The sequence below is a fragment of the Sebastes fasciatus genome, chromosome 19, assembly GCF_043250625.1.
Source record: "Sebastes fasciatus isolate fSebFas1 chromosome 19, fSebFas1.pri, whole genome shotgun sequence".
Lineage (NCBI taxonomy): Eukaryota > Metazoa > Chordata > Actinopteri > Perciformes > Sebastidae > Sebastes > Sebastes fasciatus.
Genome location: NC_133813.1, coordinates 6,641,173 through 6,656,983, shown reverse-complemented (window position 1 = coordinate 6,656,983; position 15,811 = coordinate 6,641,173). Strand labels below are relative to the sequence as shown.

General features: G+C 42.7%; 2 protein-coding genes across 2 annotated transcripts; both read left to right on the top strand.

Annotated features, from left to right (window-relative positions):
- The first annotated feature begins 909 nt into the window (after positions 1-909).
- LOC141757497 (uncharacterized) lies at positions 910-7,991 on the top strand. The gene is made up of 3 exons (XM_074618012.1): positions 910-954; positions 2,085-2,139; positions 5,570-7,991. The coding sequence occupies exons 2-3, from the start codon at positions 2,132-2,134 to the stop codon at positions 7,164-7,166; spliced, it is 1,605 nt and encodes a 534-aa protein (XP_074474113.1). The 5' UTR covers positions 910-954; positions 2,085-2,131; the 3' UTR covers positions 7,167-7,991.
- Positions 7,992-10,101: 2,110 nt separating this feature from the next.
- LOC141757829 (cilia- and flagella-associated protein 53-like) lies at positions 10,102-12,246 on the top strand. Its single transcript, XM_074618678.1, has 4 exons — positions 10,102-10,153; positions 11,022-11,252; positions 11,348-11,450; positions 11,896-12,246. The coding sequence occupies exons 1-4, from the start codon at positions 10,102-10,104 to the stop codon at positions 12,155-12,157; spliced, it is 648 nt and encodes a 215-aa protein (XP_074474779.1). The 3' UTR covers positions 12,158-12,246.
- Positions 12,247-15,811: the final 3,565 nt, after the last annotated feature.

Genomic DNA, 15,811 nt, shown 5'->3' with positions numbered 1-15,811 from the left:
GGAAGCATCATGGTGCTCTACTGATTAACAAGCAGCCACGGTGGAGAAGAGCAGCTTGTCCTAAGAATCAGTGTTAAGTTATTAAAGGTTCTGTTTGTAACTTCTTATACGTATAAGTCATTGCTGGTCGGTGTCTCATGGTCTCTCGTGTGTCTCCGCTGTTCAGACTCAGACTCCAACACAAACTCCAGTGAAGCACCAAAACCTCTTGGTTGTATCCCTTTAAAACTAAATCCAAAAATAAATTGAGTTAAGTTTAGTTAAGTAAGACACTCCCAGCTCAGTTTTCCTCCTGAATATTCCTCTGTTCACTACAGCAGACTCAGTTAGAGACCAGCTGGTGAACAAAGTGGAGCGTTTAGCAGAGAAAGAGGCAGATATTTTCCTCAGGAACTGGTGGAGACCAAAAACAGAGCTAAAAGAGAAAGAATGTTGTTTACTTGTTAAGTCAATCAAAGTCAGTTGTCAAATGAAACACGAAAAAGCACATGAACATCTTTCGATTAAATTCTCTTCAGCAAAGCATGACGTTCCAGAGACTGTTATCAAGGTATTAAAAGCCACGGTTGTGTAACATCAGGAGTTGCTCTTCTTGTTTGGGAACTTTGGACATTCTTCTGATCGTGAGACTCGCACGCAAAGTTTGTTTGTTTACAATATGTACCCCTTTGAGTGATCAATAACTAAATGATCTGCTGTGTTTGGCTGGGTGGACAGTCCAGGAGAGGACATGGTGTCTCAGCTTGTCCTGGTGCGGACCCCGAGGTTACAGTTCTATTACCTGATGTTTGGGAACCTGACTGACTAACTGTGACAGTGGCCTCTATGTTTCAGTGAAATCATGTGACCGCAGCGGGTCCGCCTCTCTGCTGATACAGTATATAAACCATGAACATAGACTGCTCTCTGCTGTCTCCTCCTCCTCTTCATCCTCATCAGAGACCAACAGCACAGGTAAGAACTCTTTAAAATGTTCCCATCAGCAGTTATCACCAGATAATAATAATAATAATAATAATAATAATAACTGAAGATGATACTTTAAGTTAACAATTGTTTTCTTTAATTCAGTTTTTAGATTTTCTTGCAGACAGACAGAAGCATAAATTAACAACACTTTTATTTTACAACAGAAATAAATAAAAAGAGCTCATCACTGTTTCAATACTGGTCTATATCTAATATTTTACAGTTCCCAGTAAAACATGTAAAATTAAATACAAATATTATATAACCATATTAGAAAAAAATAGATTCAAAAAAGATGAAAGTTGTTTGTGAGTTATTAACAGGTAAAAGATAATGTAGAGCTAGAGGGTGACTGATGTGAAAGAATCCCCGACAGGGCGATGCTGGACCCGGATACGGAGCGGAGGTCTGTCAACGGTCTGTTATACGTAGCAACGGTCTGTTATACGTAGCAACGGTCTGCTATACGTAGCAACGGTCTGCTATACATAGCAACGGACTGCTATACGTAGCAACAGTCTGCTATACGTAGCAACGGTCTACTATACGTAGCAACGGTCTGCTATACGTAGCAACGGACTGCTATACGTAGCAACAGTCTGCTATACGTAGCAACGGTCTGTTATACGTAGCAACAGTTATAATAATCAACAGTTTATAATGTTCAACGATTATGTCTTTGTGATTTATCTTCAGTTGGTGGTGCTGGTAGGTGGATTTTGTTACCTTTGGACAGAGCCAGGTTAGCTATTTCCCCTAAATTCCTATACTAAGCTAAGCTAACCAGCTGCTAGCTTACCATTTACAGAGATAAAAAAAAGTGTATGAGTTAATTATGCAAACTTTATCTATATTTATGAAAGGCTAAGACTTAATCAGGAGAAAGCATCTATTTTTTTCCTTTGGTAGATGCAGTTTGTTGCCGTTAGTCAGACATAGCCTCTGCATAAACAGCCTGATTTCTCATCCCTCTGAGCTCTCACCAACTTTAAGGCCTCACACCAAAATTTAAATGAATTTGTGTGTTTAATCATGCCAGTTGGCGTTCAGTAGCTGATGACATCAGAACAGCTGACAGGAAGTGAAGGTTACTGACTAGTTTTTCTGTCATCCAGAGAACTCAGACGCTGCTCCATCATCAAGCTCCTGTGAAGACGTTACCATGGCAACGTGAGTAACACCAACGTCTCTAAAACAGCCTCATTTGGCTATAGATAGTGATATTTAAATGAAAATCTTTGAGTTTGCCACTTTAAAGTATAATGAAATACTACAACAACAATCCCTTTTTGATGTTGAAGATGATGTTTGATGTTGAAGCCACAGATTTAGCTTTGTCTGGTTGTTAGTACAGCCGCCCACAGCTCAACAAGAACCAGAGATACGCAAGGACATTTTAGAAAATACTAATTTAACATAAATTAAATATCTGTTAAAAATAAAGCAGGAGTTTCTAAATTGTAGTGGATTACTTTTCAAAAGAAGCGCCGTTGGAAGTTAGCCACTATAGTTAGCCTCTATAGTTAGCCTCTATGGTTAACCTCTATGGTTAGCCTCTATGGTTAGCCTCTATGGTTAGCCTCTATAGTTAGCCTCTATAGTTAGCCTCTATGGTTAGCCTCTATGGTTAGCCTCTATGGTTAGCCTCTATAGTTAGCCTCTATGGTTACATTACTACAGTATTACTTTACTAAATAATTACATTACTACATTACTACATCATTACATCACTCACTCATCTTCAACCTCTTATCCGGATCGGGTCGGGGGGGCAACAGCTCCAGCAGGGGACCCCAAACTTCCCTTTCCCGGGCCACATTAACCAGCTCTGACTGGGGGATCCCGAGGCGTTCCCAGGCCAGAGTAGAGATATAATCTCTCCACCTAGTCCTGGGTCTTCCCCGTGGTCTCCTCCCAGCTGGTCGTGCCTGGAACACCTCCCAACGGAGGCTTCCTGGGGGCATCCTTACTAGATGCCCGAACCACCTCAGCTGACTCCTTTCAACGCAAAGGAGCAGCGGCTCTACTCCGAGTCCCTCACGGATGACTGAGCCAGCCACCCTCCTGAGGAAACCCATTTTGGCCACTTGTACCCGCGATCTCATTCTTTGGGTCATGAACCAGCCCTCATGACCATAGGTGAGAATAGGAACGAAGACTGACCGGTAGATCGAGAGCTTTGCCTTCCGGCTCAGCTCTCTTTTTGTCACAACGGTGTGGTAAAGCGAATGCAATACCGCCCCCCCGCTGCTCCGAATCTCCGGCCAATCTCACGCTCCATAGTCCCCTCACTCGCCAACAAGACCCCGAGGTACTTGAACTCCTTCACTTGGGGTAAGGACTCATTCCCTACCCGGAGTATGCAATCCATCGGTTTCCTGCTGAGAACCATGGCCTCAGATTTAGAGGTACTGATCCTCATCCCGACCGCTTCACACTCGGCTGCGAACCGATCCAGTGAGTGCTGGAGGTCGCAGACCGATGATGCCAACAGGACCACATCATCTGCAAAAAGCAGCGATGAGATCCTCAGCACACCGAACTGCAAACCCTCCTCCCCCCGACTACGCCTCGATATCCTGTCCATTGTTTTTCTTTTTGATCCGAGGCTCGACTATCGGTCGAACCCCCTTTTCCAGCACCTTGGAGTAGACTTTACCAGGGAGGCTGAGTAGTGTGATACCCCTGTAATTGGCACACACTCTCTGGTCCCCCTTTTTGAACAGGGGAACCACCACCCCGGTCTGCCACTCCTTAGGCACTGTCACCGACTTCCACGCAATGTTGAAGAGACGTGTCATCCAAGACAGCCCCTCCACACCCAGAGCCTTCAGCATTTCTGGACGGATCTCATCAATCCCCGGGGCTTTGCCACTGTGGAGTTGTTTGACTACCTCAGTGACTTCCACCAGGGAAATTGATGATGATCCCCCATCAGCTTCCAGCTCTACCTCTACAATAGAGGGCGTATTGGTCGGATTCAGGAGTTCCTCAAAGTGCTCCTTCCACCGCCCGTTTACCTCCTCAGTTGAGGTCAACAGTGTCCCATCCTTACTGTACACAGCTTGGATGGTTCCCCGTTTCCCCCTTCTGAGGTGCCGGACGGTTTTCCAGAAGCACCTTGGTGCTGACCGAAAGTCCTTCTCCATGGCAGCTCCGAACTCCTCCCACACCCGCTGCTATGCCTCCGTCACGGCAGTGGCTGCTGCTCTTCGGGCTTGTCGGTACCTTGCAACTGCCTCCGGAGTCCTCCGAGATAACATATCCCGGAAGGCCTCCTGTGAGTAGAAGATCTCTCGGACAGGGGCCTCCTCCAGACGTTCCCAGTTCATCCACACTACCCGTTTGGGCTTACCAGGTCTGTCCAGAGTCTTCCCCCATCCTCTGACCCAACTCACCACCAGATGGTGATCAGTTGACAGCTCCACCCCTCTCTTCACCCGAGTGTCCAAAACATGCAGCCCCAGATCAGACAATACGATCACAAACTCGATCATCGGCCTTCGGCCTAGGGTGCTCTGGTACCATGTACACTTATGAGCATCCTAATGTTCGAACATGGTGTTTGTTATGGACAGTCCATGACTAGCACAGAAGTCCAATAACAAACGACAACTCGGGTTTAGATCAGGGAGGCCGTTCCTCCCAATCTCTCCAGGTGCCTCCATCGTTGTCCACGTGAACGTTGAAGTCTCCCAGCAGAACTATGGAGTCCCCTACTGGAGCCCCATACAGGACTCCATTCAGGGTCTCCAAGAAGGCTGAATATTCCGAACTGCTGTTCGGTGCATACACACAAACAACAGTCAGAGTTCCCCCCCCCCATAACTCGAAGGCGTAGGGAGGCGACCCTCTTGTCCACGGGGACAAACTCCAACGTAGCGGCACTCAACCGGGGATTTGTGAGTTTGTTTACGAGCCATCCGCTCCTTGTATAACCAAAGTGAGAGCTGCGTCCGTACACTCGGCACAAAGTCAAACACGGTTCTGGTGGGTGTTGGCCTCCATCAGGGTTGTCTGTCGTCACAGATCCTGATCCTGATTTTCATGGACAGGATCTCAAGGCCCAGCCGGGGGGAGGAGAGTGTCCGGTTCGGGGACCTCAGAATTGTGTCTTTGCTCTTTGCAGATGATGTGGCACTGTTGGCTTTGCAGCAGAGTGTGAACCGGTCGGGATGAGAGTCAGTACCTCTAAGTCTGTGGCCACGGTTCTCTGCCGGAAACCGGTGGATTGCACTCTCCGGGTTTGGAGTGATTCACTGCCCCAAGCGAGGGAGTTTAAGTATCTCGGGGTCTTGTTCACCAGTGAGGGTAAAATGGAGCAGTAGATAGACAGGCAGTTCGGTGCGGCGTCTGCAGTTATTCGGGCGCTGTACCAGACCGTTGTGATTCAGAGGGAGCTGTGCCAGAAGGCAAAGCCAAGGAAGAGCTGGAAAACGTTGCTGAGGAGAGGGACATCTGGAATTCCCTGCCAAGCCTACAGCCCCCGTGACCTGGTCCCAGATAAGAGGAAGAAAATGGATGGGGAATGGATTATTACACTCAATGGGTTTTTAAAGAAGTAGCAGTTTTTGAGCTAATGTCTTTACCTTTTCTACAGGAAACCATCATCCAAATATGAACACATCCCCTACAAAGTTCTGATCCATTCAGGATCTCCTGCTGTCTACCAGCTGATACCAAAGAAAGAGAATATTGGAAATGTAGAGAGAGTGACTCTGGGTAAAAAAGATCCAAACAAGATAAACAAAACCATCTTGCTTGTTGGTGAAACCGGAACAGGAAAGTCTACTCTGATCAACGCTCTGGTCAACTACGCCATGGGAGTGGAGTGGAAGGACGATGTCTGGTTTCAGATCGTAGAGGAAGAGGAGAAGAAAAATCAATCAGAAAGTCAGACAACAGATGTGATCGTGTACAAGATCTTTGGGTTTGAAGGTAAAACTCTGCCGTACTCTCTGACCATCATCGATACTCCTGGATACGAAGACACCAGAAGGACTGAAGAAGATGCCACCATCGGTCAAAGATTATTTCAGTTGTTCTGCTTAAGCGGCGGAGTTCATGAGATTAATGCAGTGGGTCTGGTGCTGAAAGGAGGTGAGAATCGACTGAGTGACCGACTGAGGTACATCTTTAATTCAGTGATGTCTCTGTTTGGAAACGACATGAAGAACATCGTAGCCCTCATCACACACACCTGTGTGACACCTGAAAATGTTCTGAAAGCTCTAAAAGATGCAAACTTCAAATGTGCCAAAAATAAAAAGGATCAGCCTCTTTATTTCATGTTCAATAACTGCCAGAGCACTCAGAAAACAAAGAACAATAAGGCTGCTCTAAAAGCTACCTGGAACTCAACAATGGACCAAATGGGTCAATTCACTGCTTTCCTGAAAGAAACGTCACCTCAGAACCTGATAACAACTGTTGAGGTGTTGGATACACGCACCAGACTGGCAGCCTGCATCCAAAACCTGCAAAAGAGGATCGAGTCGACTGAACTGAAAGAGACAAAAATAAAACAGACTCTGGAAGCTCTGGAGACACATGAAGAAGAGATGAAGAGAAATGTGAACTTCACAGTAGAAGTTGATGAGCCCTACAAAGATAAAGTACCTATCAGTGAGAGGAGATGGTGGGCGCTTGGGTTAAATTATGGAGGAGCTGTCACCTGTAATGTCTGTCAGGAAAACTGTCACAATCCTTGCCCACTGGCCTGGTACCCAGAACACTGTGAGGTCATTAAAGGTGGCTGCTGCATTGTATGCACCGGGAAGTGTCCGGTATCAGTTCATGTGAAAGAACAGTGGATCTATGAGTCCAAGACAAGGAAAGTTAAAAAGACCCTACAAGATCTGAAAGAAAAATATGAACAGAACAAGGAAGGAAGTGAGAGCAAGTCGAGCCTTTTGGAAAATCTTAAGAAGGAAATGGAAAAACTTCAGAAAGAAAAGGATCAGTTGTTGGCAGAGTCCTTCCAGCATGTCGTCAAACTGGAGCAGATCGCCCTGAATGTGGACTCACTGTCCACTCACGTCCACATGGACTTCCTGATTGAGAAGATGAAGGAGAAAGGAGACACAGAGAAGCTCCAGAAACTGGAGGAGATTAAAGCTCGAATGGAGAAAGATAAAGAAACCAAAGCAGCGCTGTCGTACGGGTTTGGTAAAATAAAAGCAGCATTAATGAAGTAGATGAACAGAATCACTGTGAGCAGACAGCTGAGTAGAAATCAAGTCTACCCTGCTGATAAAAGGTAGTTCATTATAGTTCTATAAGTCTGATGTTGACTGAACTACATAAGAAAATTAAAATGTAATCACCTTTTAAATGTAAATGTGTAATTGGTGGAAACAGCGCCCTCTAATGACTGTTTCTGTTTGTTGTTGTATTTTCATGTTTAATTATCGATAGTTACTTCACTGTACAGATTAACATCACTGATCAATAGTCTCTGGATTCTTCCATCACCCACGCTCATCGTTCTCCTCTCAGCTCCACCATCAGATCACAACACAACATTCAGGGTGTTAACTTCAGTAACCAGGTTACAGTCGGATCATTTCTGAACTGTCATGTAAACCAGAACAGTAGATTTAGAGATGCAAAACAACCACCAAGAGACTCAAAACAACCACAAAGAGACGCAAAACAACCACAAAGACATGCAAATCGACCAAAAAGAGATGCAAAACAACCACAAAGAGACGCAAAACAACCACAAGGAGACTCAAAACAACCACAAGGAGACGCAAAACAACCACAAAGAGATGCAAAACAACCACAAAGAGACACAAAACAACCACAAAGAGACTAAAATCAACCACAAAGAGACTAAAATCAACCACAAAGAGACGCAAAACCACAAGGAGACGCAAAACAACCACAAGGAGACGCAAAACAACCACAAGGAGACGCAAAACAACCACAAAGAGACGCAAAACAACCACAAAGAGATGCAAAACATCCACAAAGAGATGCAAATCAACCACAAAGAGACAAATTGACAATAAAGAAAATCAAAACAACTAAAAAGAGACTCAAAACAACCACAAAGAGACGCGAAACAACCAAAAAGAGATGCAAAACATCCACAAAGAGACTCAAATCAACCACAAAGAGATGCAAATCAACCACAAAGAGATGCAAAACATCCACAAAGAGACTCAAATAACCACAAATAGACTCAAAAGAACTACAAAGAGATGCAAATCAACCACAAAGAGATGCAAATCAACCACAAAGAGATGCAAAACATCCACAAAGAGATGCAAATCAACCACAAAGAGATGCAAAACAACCACAAAGAGACTCCAAATCAACCACAAAGAGACTCAAAACAACCACAAAGAGACTCAAATCAACCACAAAGAGACAAATTGACAATAAAGAAAATCAAAACAACTAAAAAGAGACTCAAAACACCCACAGAGAGATGTTTAACGACTACAAAGAGACAAAGTGACCACAAAAAGATGCAAATCAACCACGAAGAGACTCAAAACAACTACAAAAAGATGCAAATCAACCACGAAGAGACTCAAAACAACCACAAAGAGACGCAAAACAACCACAAATAGACTCAAAAGAACTACAAAGAGATGCAAATCAACCACAAAGAGATGCAAATCAACCACAAAGAGATGCAAATCAACCACAAAGAGACTCAAATTGACAATAAAGAAAATCAAAACAACTAAAAAGAGACTCAAAACACCCACAAAGAGATGTTTAACGACTACAAAGAGACAAAGTGACCACAAAAAGATGCAAATCAACCACGAAGAGACTCAAAACAACTACAAAAAGCAGTAAAAGCATCACAAAGTCTGAGTCTTGCTTCTATAGGTGGTGTAGATGGTGGGGCCTTTTCCATGTGCTCAGGGGCCCGATGTTTCATAATCCTCCCATGTGATGTACAGAAACACATTTATTTTCTTTACTTTCTTTGTATGAGTTTAATGTTTTCAGGGTTTATCTAATGTGTTTTTCAGTCAGTACAGGCTGTGATTTATTCTGATGACAGAAGTTAACTGGTGGTGGGACTGTAACACATCACTGACATATAGAATATATACATATATCTACATATATCTACATATAAAGCTGTTAAACTTGATGTTTTCTTCTCATGTTAATCAGTTTGGTACAGAACTATTCTGTTGTGTTGGAGCTCAATCAAACGTTAAACCTCCAGTCACGAAGTCTAATGTACTTTTATCTGATATATAATCAATACATATTCATATATATTATATACTCTGGTGTCTTCATGTGTATTAATGCCTTTTGATCCATTCATGTTGTACAAGCCACCGTATTTTAGTGATTGCATTATATTCTGTTATTTTACATGAAATCAGGTCCTGACTGATGCAGTTTTCTGTGAATCATTAATAAAATCTCTGCTTTATGAAATCAGTTTGATCAGAGAGCTCAAAGTTTCTGCTGAATTTTCTTCAGTAAATGTCTGTTTGTCTTTGTTACTGAAACAATTTGAGTTTATTCTGAGGAGAAACAGACACCACCTTTAGAATATATATATATATATATATATATATATATATATATATATAATATTGTGATATCACAGCTTATTTCTTTCTTGAGAATTATCTTTAATATAAAAATTAATAGCAATAATAATGATAATAGGTTTTGAATTTTTTTTTTATCTGGTGACTCATTGTGGTGGCATAAAAAATTAATATTATGTATTTATTGTCTCAGTGAGTCTATAACTCAGGAGGGCTTTCTTTATTTAGTTTTGTTATGATGGGGTTTTATTTAAAAAGATAAACCAGAAGTGATGTGAGTCCTTTTAACCAGAAGGTGGCGCAAGATGTCAATAAGAAAAACAGAAATAGTGTGAGCAAGACACTGATAATAATACTAAACGTTATTTATATAACACATAAAAGATGACCAGCAGCGTTAGATAAATATCTGGTTCTTTGATTTTAAATATATAAATAAAACTAAGCACACTATACTGTCATATCATCTACTCCATGAGGCCTATATAAACCAACCTGTATCTGTACATAGTTAAATGTTCATGTTTGACCTTTAACTGTTTTTATAATTCTGTTTTAATACAATGAGAACAATAAACAGTCTGTTTCCTGGATGTGTTCACATGCTGGGCCCATAGAGCAGATTCTGCTTCAGAAGGAGAGAAGTGAACTACGACTCCCAGCATGCATTTCACTCCTAACAAACAGCCAATCACAGAGCTTCACATTCTGTTGTGTGTTCTCTAGTGGTGAGCTGAAGGTAAGCTAACCAAAGCTAACTATTACACTATAAAACACTATTACACTAGAACACTCAAACTGGATAAAACATTTAAATCAGTTCACAGTCTGGATTTTTTTATTTTTTTTTTATTTCAAAATGACAGTATCCATAGTAACAGCAGAAAACATTAAAATCATTGACATACAGAAGAAGCATAAACAAAGAGCTGTGCCAAACATAAAAGGACAACAGAAATGAAACAAAACCAACATAAAATAAAAAATAAATAAATAAATAAAAAAAGACCACGCGAGAGTACGACAATAATTTCACTTAGAAACGTTAAAGGGTCTGTTAGTAAGAATCATAATGTCTTGTTAACAGCTTCACCTGTGTCCGTTAAGTCAACTAAAGTCAGCGTCCTGTTGCTGGCGCTTGTGCTCGCTCTACATAGACATGAAGGAGCATCGCTTAACACAGTGAGGAGACACACGTCAGCTAAAAGCACAATATCACTCTATATTTCAGCTGCTTGGCAGTAATGTTAGCTGACCAGACCAAGGTCTCTCCATGAATCAATGCTGATCCTAGTGTTGGCTTTTCCTGCCTCAGCCTCCCGACCGCGGCCGGAGGGAACGGGAGACGCCGGAGTTTTGGTCGGAGACGATAACGTTTCTCTCTGCAGAGCCCCGTCACTTCACAAGACACGGGAAACCTCTGTTGGTCTGGAGGAGCTGCAGCAGTTATTTCTGCACAAACGTCCACTGAACATTCACTAGATATTCTCAGAGCTACTAACTCTTCTGCAGTGTGTAGTGAGCAGCATACACGTGAGGAGCAGCGGAGCTACCGTCAGTATCTATCTGAGGAGCTGCAGAAGAAGAAGAAGAAGGAGGAGGAGGAGACGGAGCAGCTGATAGAGGAGAAGCTGAAGGAGGTGTGGACTAAAAGAGAGGAGCAGGGCCGGCTGCAGAGAGAGGCCAGAGACAGACTGATGGAGGAGGTGATGGAGGCTCGCCGTCTGCAGCTCCAACACAAACGTGAGAACACTCCACTCATTACCGTATAACATAATATATATAATAATATAAAGAGATAAAACACCAGACTGAGCCTTTACATGTGTCCCCTGCAGTGGACCTGAACATGGAGAGACAAGCAGAGCTGTCCTCAGAGAAAGACAAGCTAGACAGACAGATGGAGGACATGAAGCTGATGGACGAGGACCAGAAAAGACGGTACGTCAGCAAACATGGAGACGTGTTCACACGTTTATCTCCGTCCTGTCTCTGTGAGATCACGGACTGACCTGGTCTCTGTGAGATCGTGGACTGACCTGGTCTCTGTGAGATCGTGGACTGACCTGGTCTCTGTGAGATCGTGGACTGACCTGGTCTCTGTGAGGTCGTGGACTGACCTGGTCTCTGTGAGGTCGTGGACTGACCTGGTCTCTGTGAGATCGTGGACTGACCTGGTCTCTGTGAGGTCGTGGACAGACCTGGTCTCTGTGAGGTCGTGGACTGACCTGGTCTCTGTGAGATCGTGGACTGACCTGGTCTCTGTGAGATCGTGGACTGACCTGGTCTCTGTGAGGTCGTGGACAGACCTGGTCTCTGTGAGATCGTGGACCGACCTGGTCTCTGTGAGATCACGGACTGACCTGGTCTGTGTTGGTCCCCCCAGTCAGAAGCAGTCCTCGGAGACGTACCGGGCCGACCTGGAGGCCCAGATGAAGCAGCAGCAGCAGCTCCGGGTGGAGCAGAGAGCTCAGGCTGAGAGGGAACACCAGCAGGGTCTGATCCAGCAGGAGCTGTACGACCAGAGGAAGGACCAGATCCTCTCCAGACCCTCGTCCCACACCGCCGCACCCCCCCATCCATTCAGACGAGCAGAGGGGTCCAGGTCTGCCTCCGGGTCTACCTCCAGACACCGCCTCACACAGTAACATCCAAACACCACGCTACTCTGGTACTCTCTCAATAAAAACAGTCTGTCAGATTTAACCTTCAGTCCTCTGAGAACACCTCCAACACAACACCCAGCCACACAACAACACAACATCCAGTCACACAACAACACAACACCCAGCCACACAACAACACAACATCCAGTCACACAACAACACAACACCCAGCCACACAACAACACAACATCCAGTCACACAACAACACAACACCCAGCCACACAACAACACAACATCCAGTCACACAACAACACAACATCCAGTCACACAACAACACAACACCCAGCCACACAACAACACAACACCCAGCCACACAACAACACAACATCCAGTCACACAACAACACAACATCCAGTCACACAACAACACAACATCCAGTCACACAACAACACAACACCCAGCCACACAACAACACAACATCCAGTCACACAACACAACACCCAGCCACACAACAACACAACATCCAGTCACACAACAACACAACATCCAGTCACACAACAACACAACACCCAGCCACACAACAACACAACACCCAGCCACACAACAACACAACATCCAGTCACACAACAACACAACACCCAGCCACACAACAACACAACATCCAGTCACACAACAACACAACACCCAGCCACACAACAACACAACATCCAGTCACACAACAACTCAACACCCAGCCACACAACAACACAACATCCAGTCACACAACAACACAACACCCAGCCACACAACAACACAACATCCAGTCACACAACAACACAACACCCAGCCACACAACAACACAACATCCAGTCACACAACAACACAACACCCAGCCACACAACAACACAACATCCAGTCACACAACAACACAACACCCAGCCACACAACAACACAACATCCAGTCACACAACAACACAACACCCAGCCACACAACAACACAACATCCAGTCACACAACAACACAACACCCAGCCACACAACAACACAACATCCAGTCACACAACAACACAACATCCAGTCACACAACAACACAACACCCAGCCACACAACAACACAACATCCAGCCACACAACAACACAACATCCACAAGCAGCAAGCTAACTGAACAAAGACCAGTTCAGCATTAGTATAATATGGATGTGTATTTTACTCATGTTCTACTCTAAACTCATAGAGCGCAGCCATTTGCCTTTAGCACACCTCGCTGTCTCATCCTACTCGTGTGTCTCTGTGTAAGAAATGAAGCTCTTTAAGTTCAGTCAGTTTAGTTATTTCAATAAAGTTTCACACCATGAATACGTCCTAGTGATGTAGGCCTTGCATTGGTCAACTTTGATATCAGCTATTCCTGTTTTGGGACAGTCAAAGAATCCACAGAGACCAAGACTGTAGCAAAGCAACAGTTGTTCCCGCTTTGAATCTTATAAATAAGGCGACGTGTACACTACTGCCAGCACCTGTGCACCTACGTGGACTATTTAAAGAACATGTGTATCCCGTTACCCCAAACTGCCAATATCTTCTTTATATATATAATATTTTCATTTAAGAAAAAGAGCATTATTCACAAATATTTGACACAGAGCATTTTAAATGATAATTCAAAATTAAGTAAGATAAAAAAATAAAAAAATAAAAAAAAATAATAAAACATACATACAGATTAATTAATTTAACATTTTGCATAGGAAAAGATAAATATACATGCTTTGAAATATAAACAAATTTGTGGATGTTAAAGTGGCTTATTTACCATCAGCTATTAACACTACATTCTAGTGTGCAGAGCGCTCAATGAGCGGTTCCTGGAGTGGGCTAATCATGACGAATACAATTAAGAAAACTGCCAATATCTGAGTATGTTTTTTTATTATTATCTTATCAAAGAGTATAGTGGCAGCTTCATTGTAGCTGCAATGTGTGACATTGCTTGTTATGATTACCTCAAACTTATAACTTGAAAATAATCGATAAAATAAAGCAAATAAAATAAATGTTGCGTTTCAGCAGTGTGAACTTTTGCCATGTATGTGTATTGTCACATTCATTGGTGTTTTTGAGACTGTCCTCCAAAGAAGAACGACAACATCAGTTGTTTCAGCAACTTTGTAATAGAATCAAAATATACTGAGGTTAAAATACATTCAATCCTAGTTAAGGAGCTACGGAACTAAAATAAGTCACAATGCTGTATTTAGTTTACTTAAAGTTTCCTCTGACTGTTAAGATTTAAATTAAATCTCGCTAAAAACACATTGATGGTGGTGCTTTTGCAGTATTTGTCCTGTTTTATTGAAACACTGCTGATGATTCACTGCCTGTGCTTCCACAGTTTGTAAAAATGATCAAGGCATCATTGGAACGAAAAGAAAAGTTCCAGTGCTGTGGTCTGTTGTTTAATTCACAACCTTTAGTGTTTACTGCAACCGAAAAGTGACGCCAAGGTATCTACAAAAGCATGTGTATATGTGACGAGTTGGGATGAGAAAGTGATGCGAGTTGTAATGTTCTCATCAGTAGCTCAGCCTTTATGTACAAACACAATGCCATATAGTTCCAGTACTGTGTGTGAGTGTGCTACTGTGCACTGTTGTGTCCTTGTCTGCTCAGTAATCAGTACATTCAGAAAAACACAATTCAATTTGTGTACCAAAGTGATCTGAATAAACTATTTCCAAATCAGTGCATTGTCTCTTGCTGTTTTTTATTTGTAATTTTTTATTTGGCGCAATTTCCCAGGTCATCAGGGAGATTTTATTGCCTAAACTTAAAGAAGTTTTAATTTTGTTGCCTAAACCTAAAGAAGTTGTAGTTTTTTTGCCTAAACCTAAATAAGTTATAGTTTTATTGCCTGAACCTAAAGAAGTTGTAGTTTTATTGCCTAAACATAAAGAAGTTGTAGTTTTATTGCCTAAACCTAAAGAAGTTGTAGTTTTATTGCCTAAACATAAAGAAGTTGTAGTTTTATTGCCTAAACCTAAAGAAGTTGTAGTTTTGTTGCCTAAACATAAAGAAGCCCTTTTGTTTGTGCTCAAAACGCTACATTTCATTCAGTTTTACACGTTAGAACGTGTCACTTTTAAGATTCACTTTCACTTTTACAACGCATTAGGTGTAGTAGGTCCCTAATGACCCACATCTATGGTGCTATAGCGACTGATAACGCCTATTTAATGGTCTGATAACAGTTGAATCAGGTGCGGCATCACAGGATGTTGTTGATGATACTGTAAATTTGTCAATATGTTATCATTTTTTATGCAAGTAATGGTGTAATTATAAGTTGTAGTGGAGATATCTTCTCATAATAGGTGAGATTTATTTCTCTAGTGGTGCAGAGGAAAAGAGGAAAAACAGTCTGCAAATCCCGTTAATAATCAGACCATCAGCTACGTCTTCCTAAATTTCAAACTTTCATTCATGGCTGCTCGCAGGGTTACAACCATGCAAACAGATTTAAACAGGAATTGAATGAGAGCAACAAGCCAATGTCTGGACATTTTTTTGTTATGCTTGGGTGCTATATAGGCAGCAGAAGTATATAAATAAATGATGACACTGATAAGAAAATGTAGGGGAGCTACATTGTTGATTAGTGGGGAGAAGAGGCGGTGAGCCTCCTGCCACTGATGATGGTCGTCAATCAACTCATGGAGAT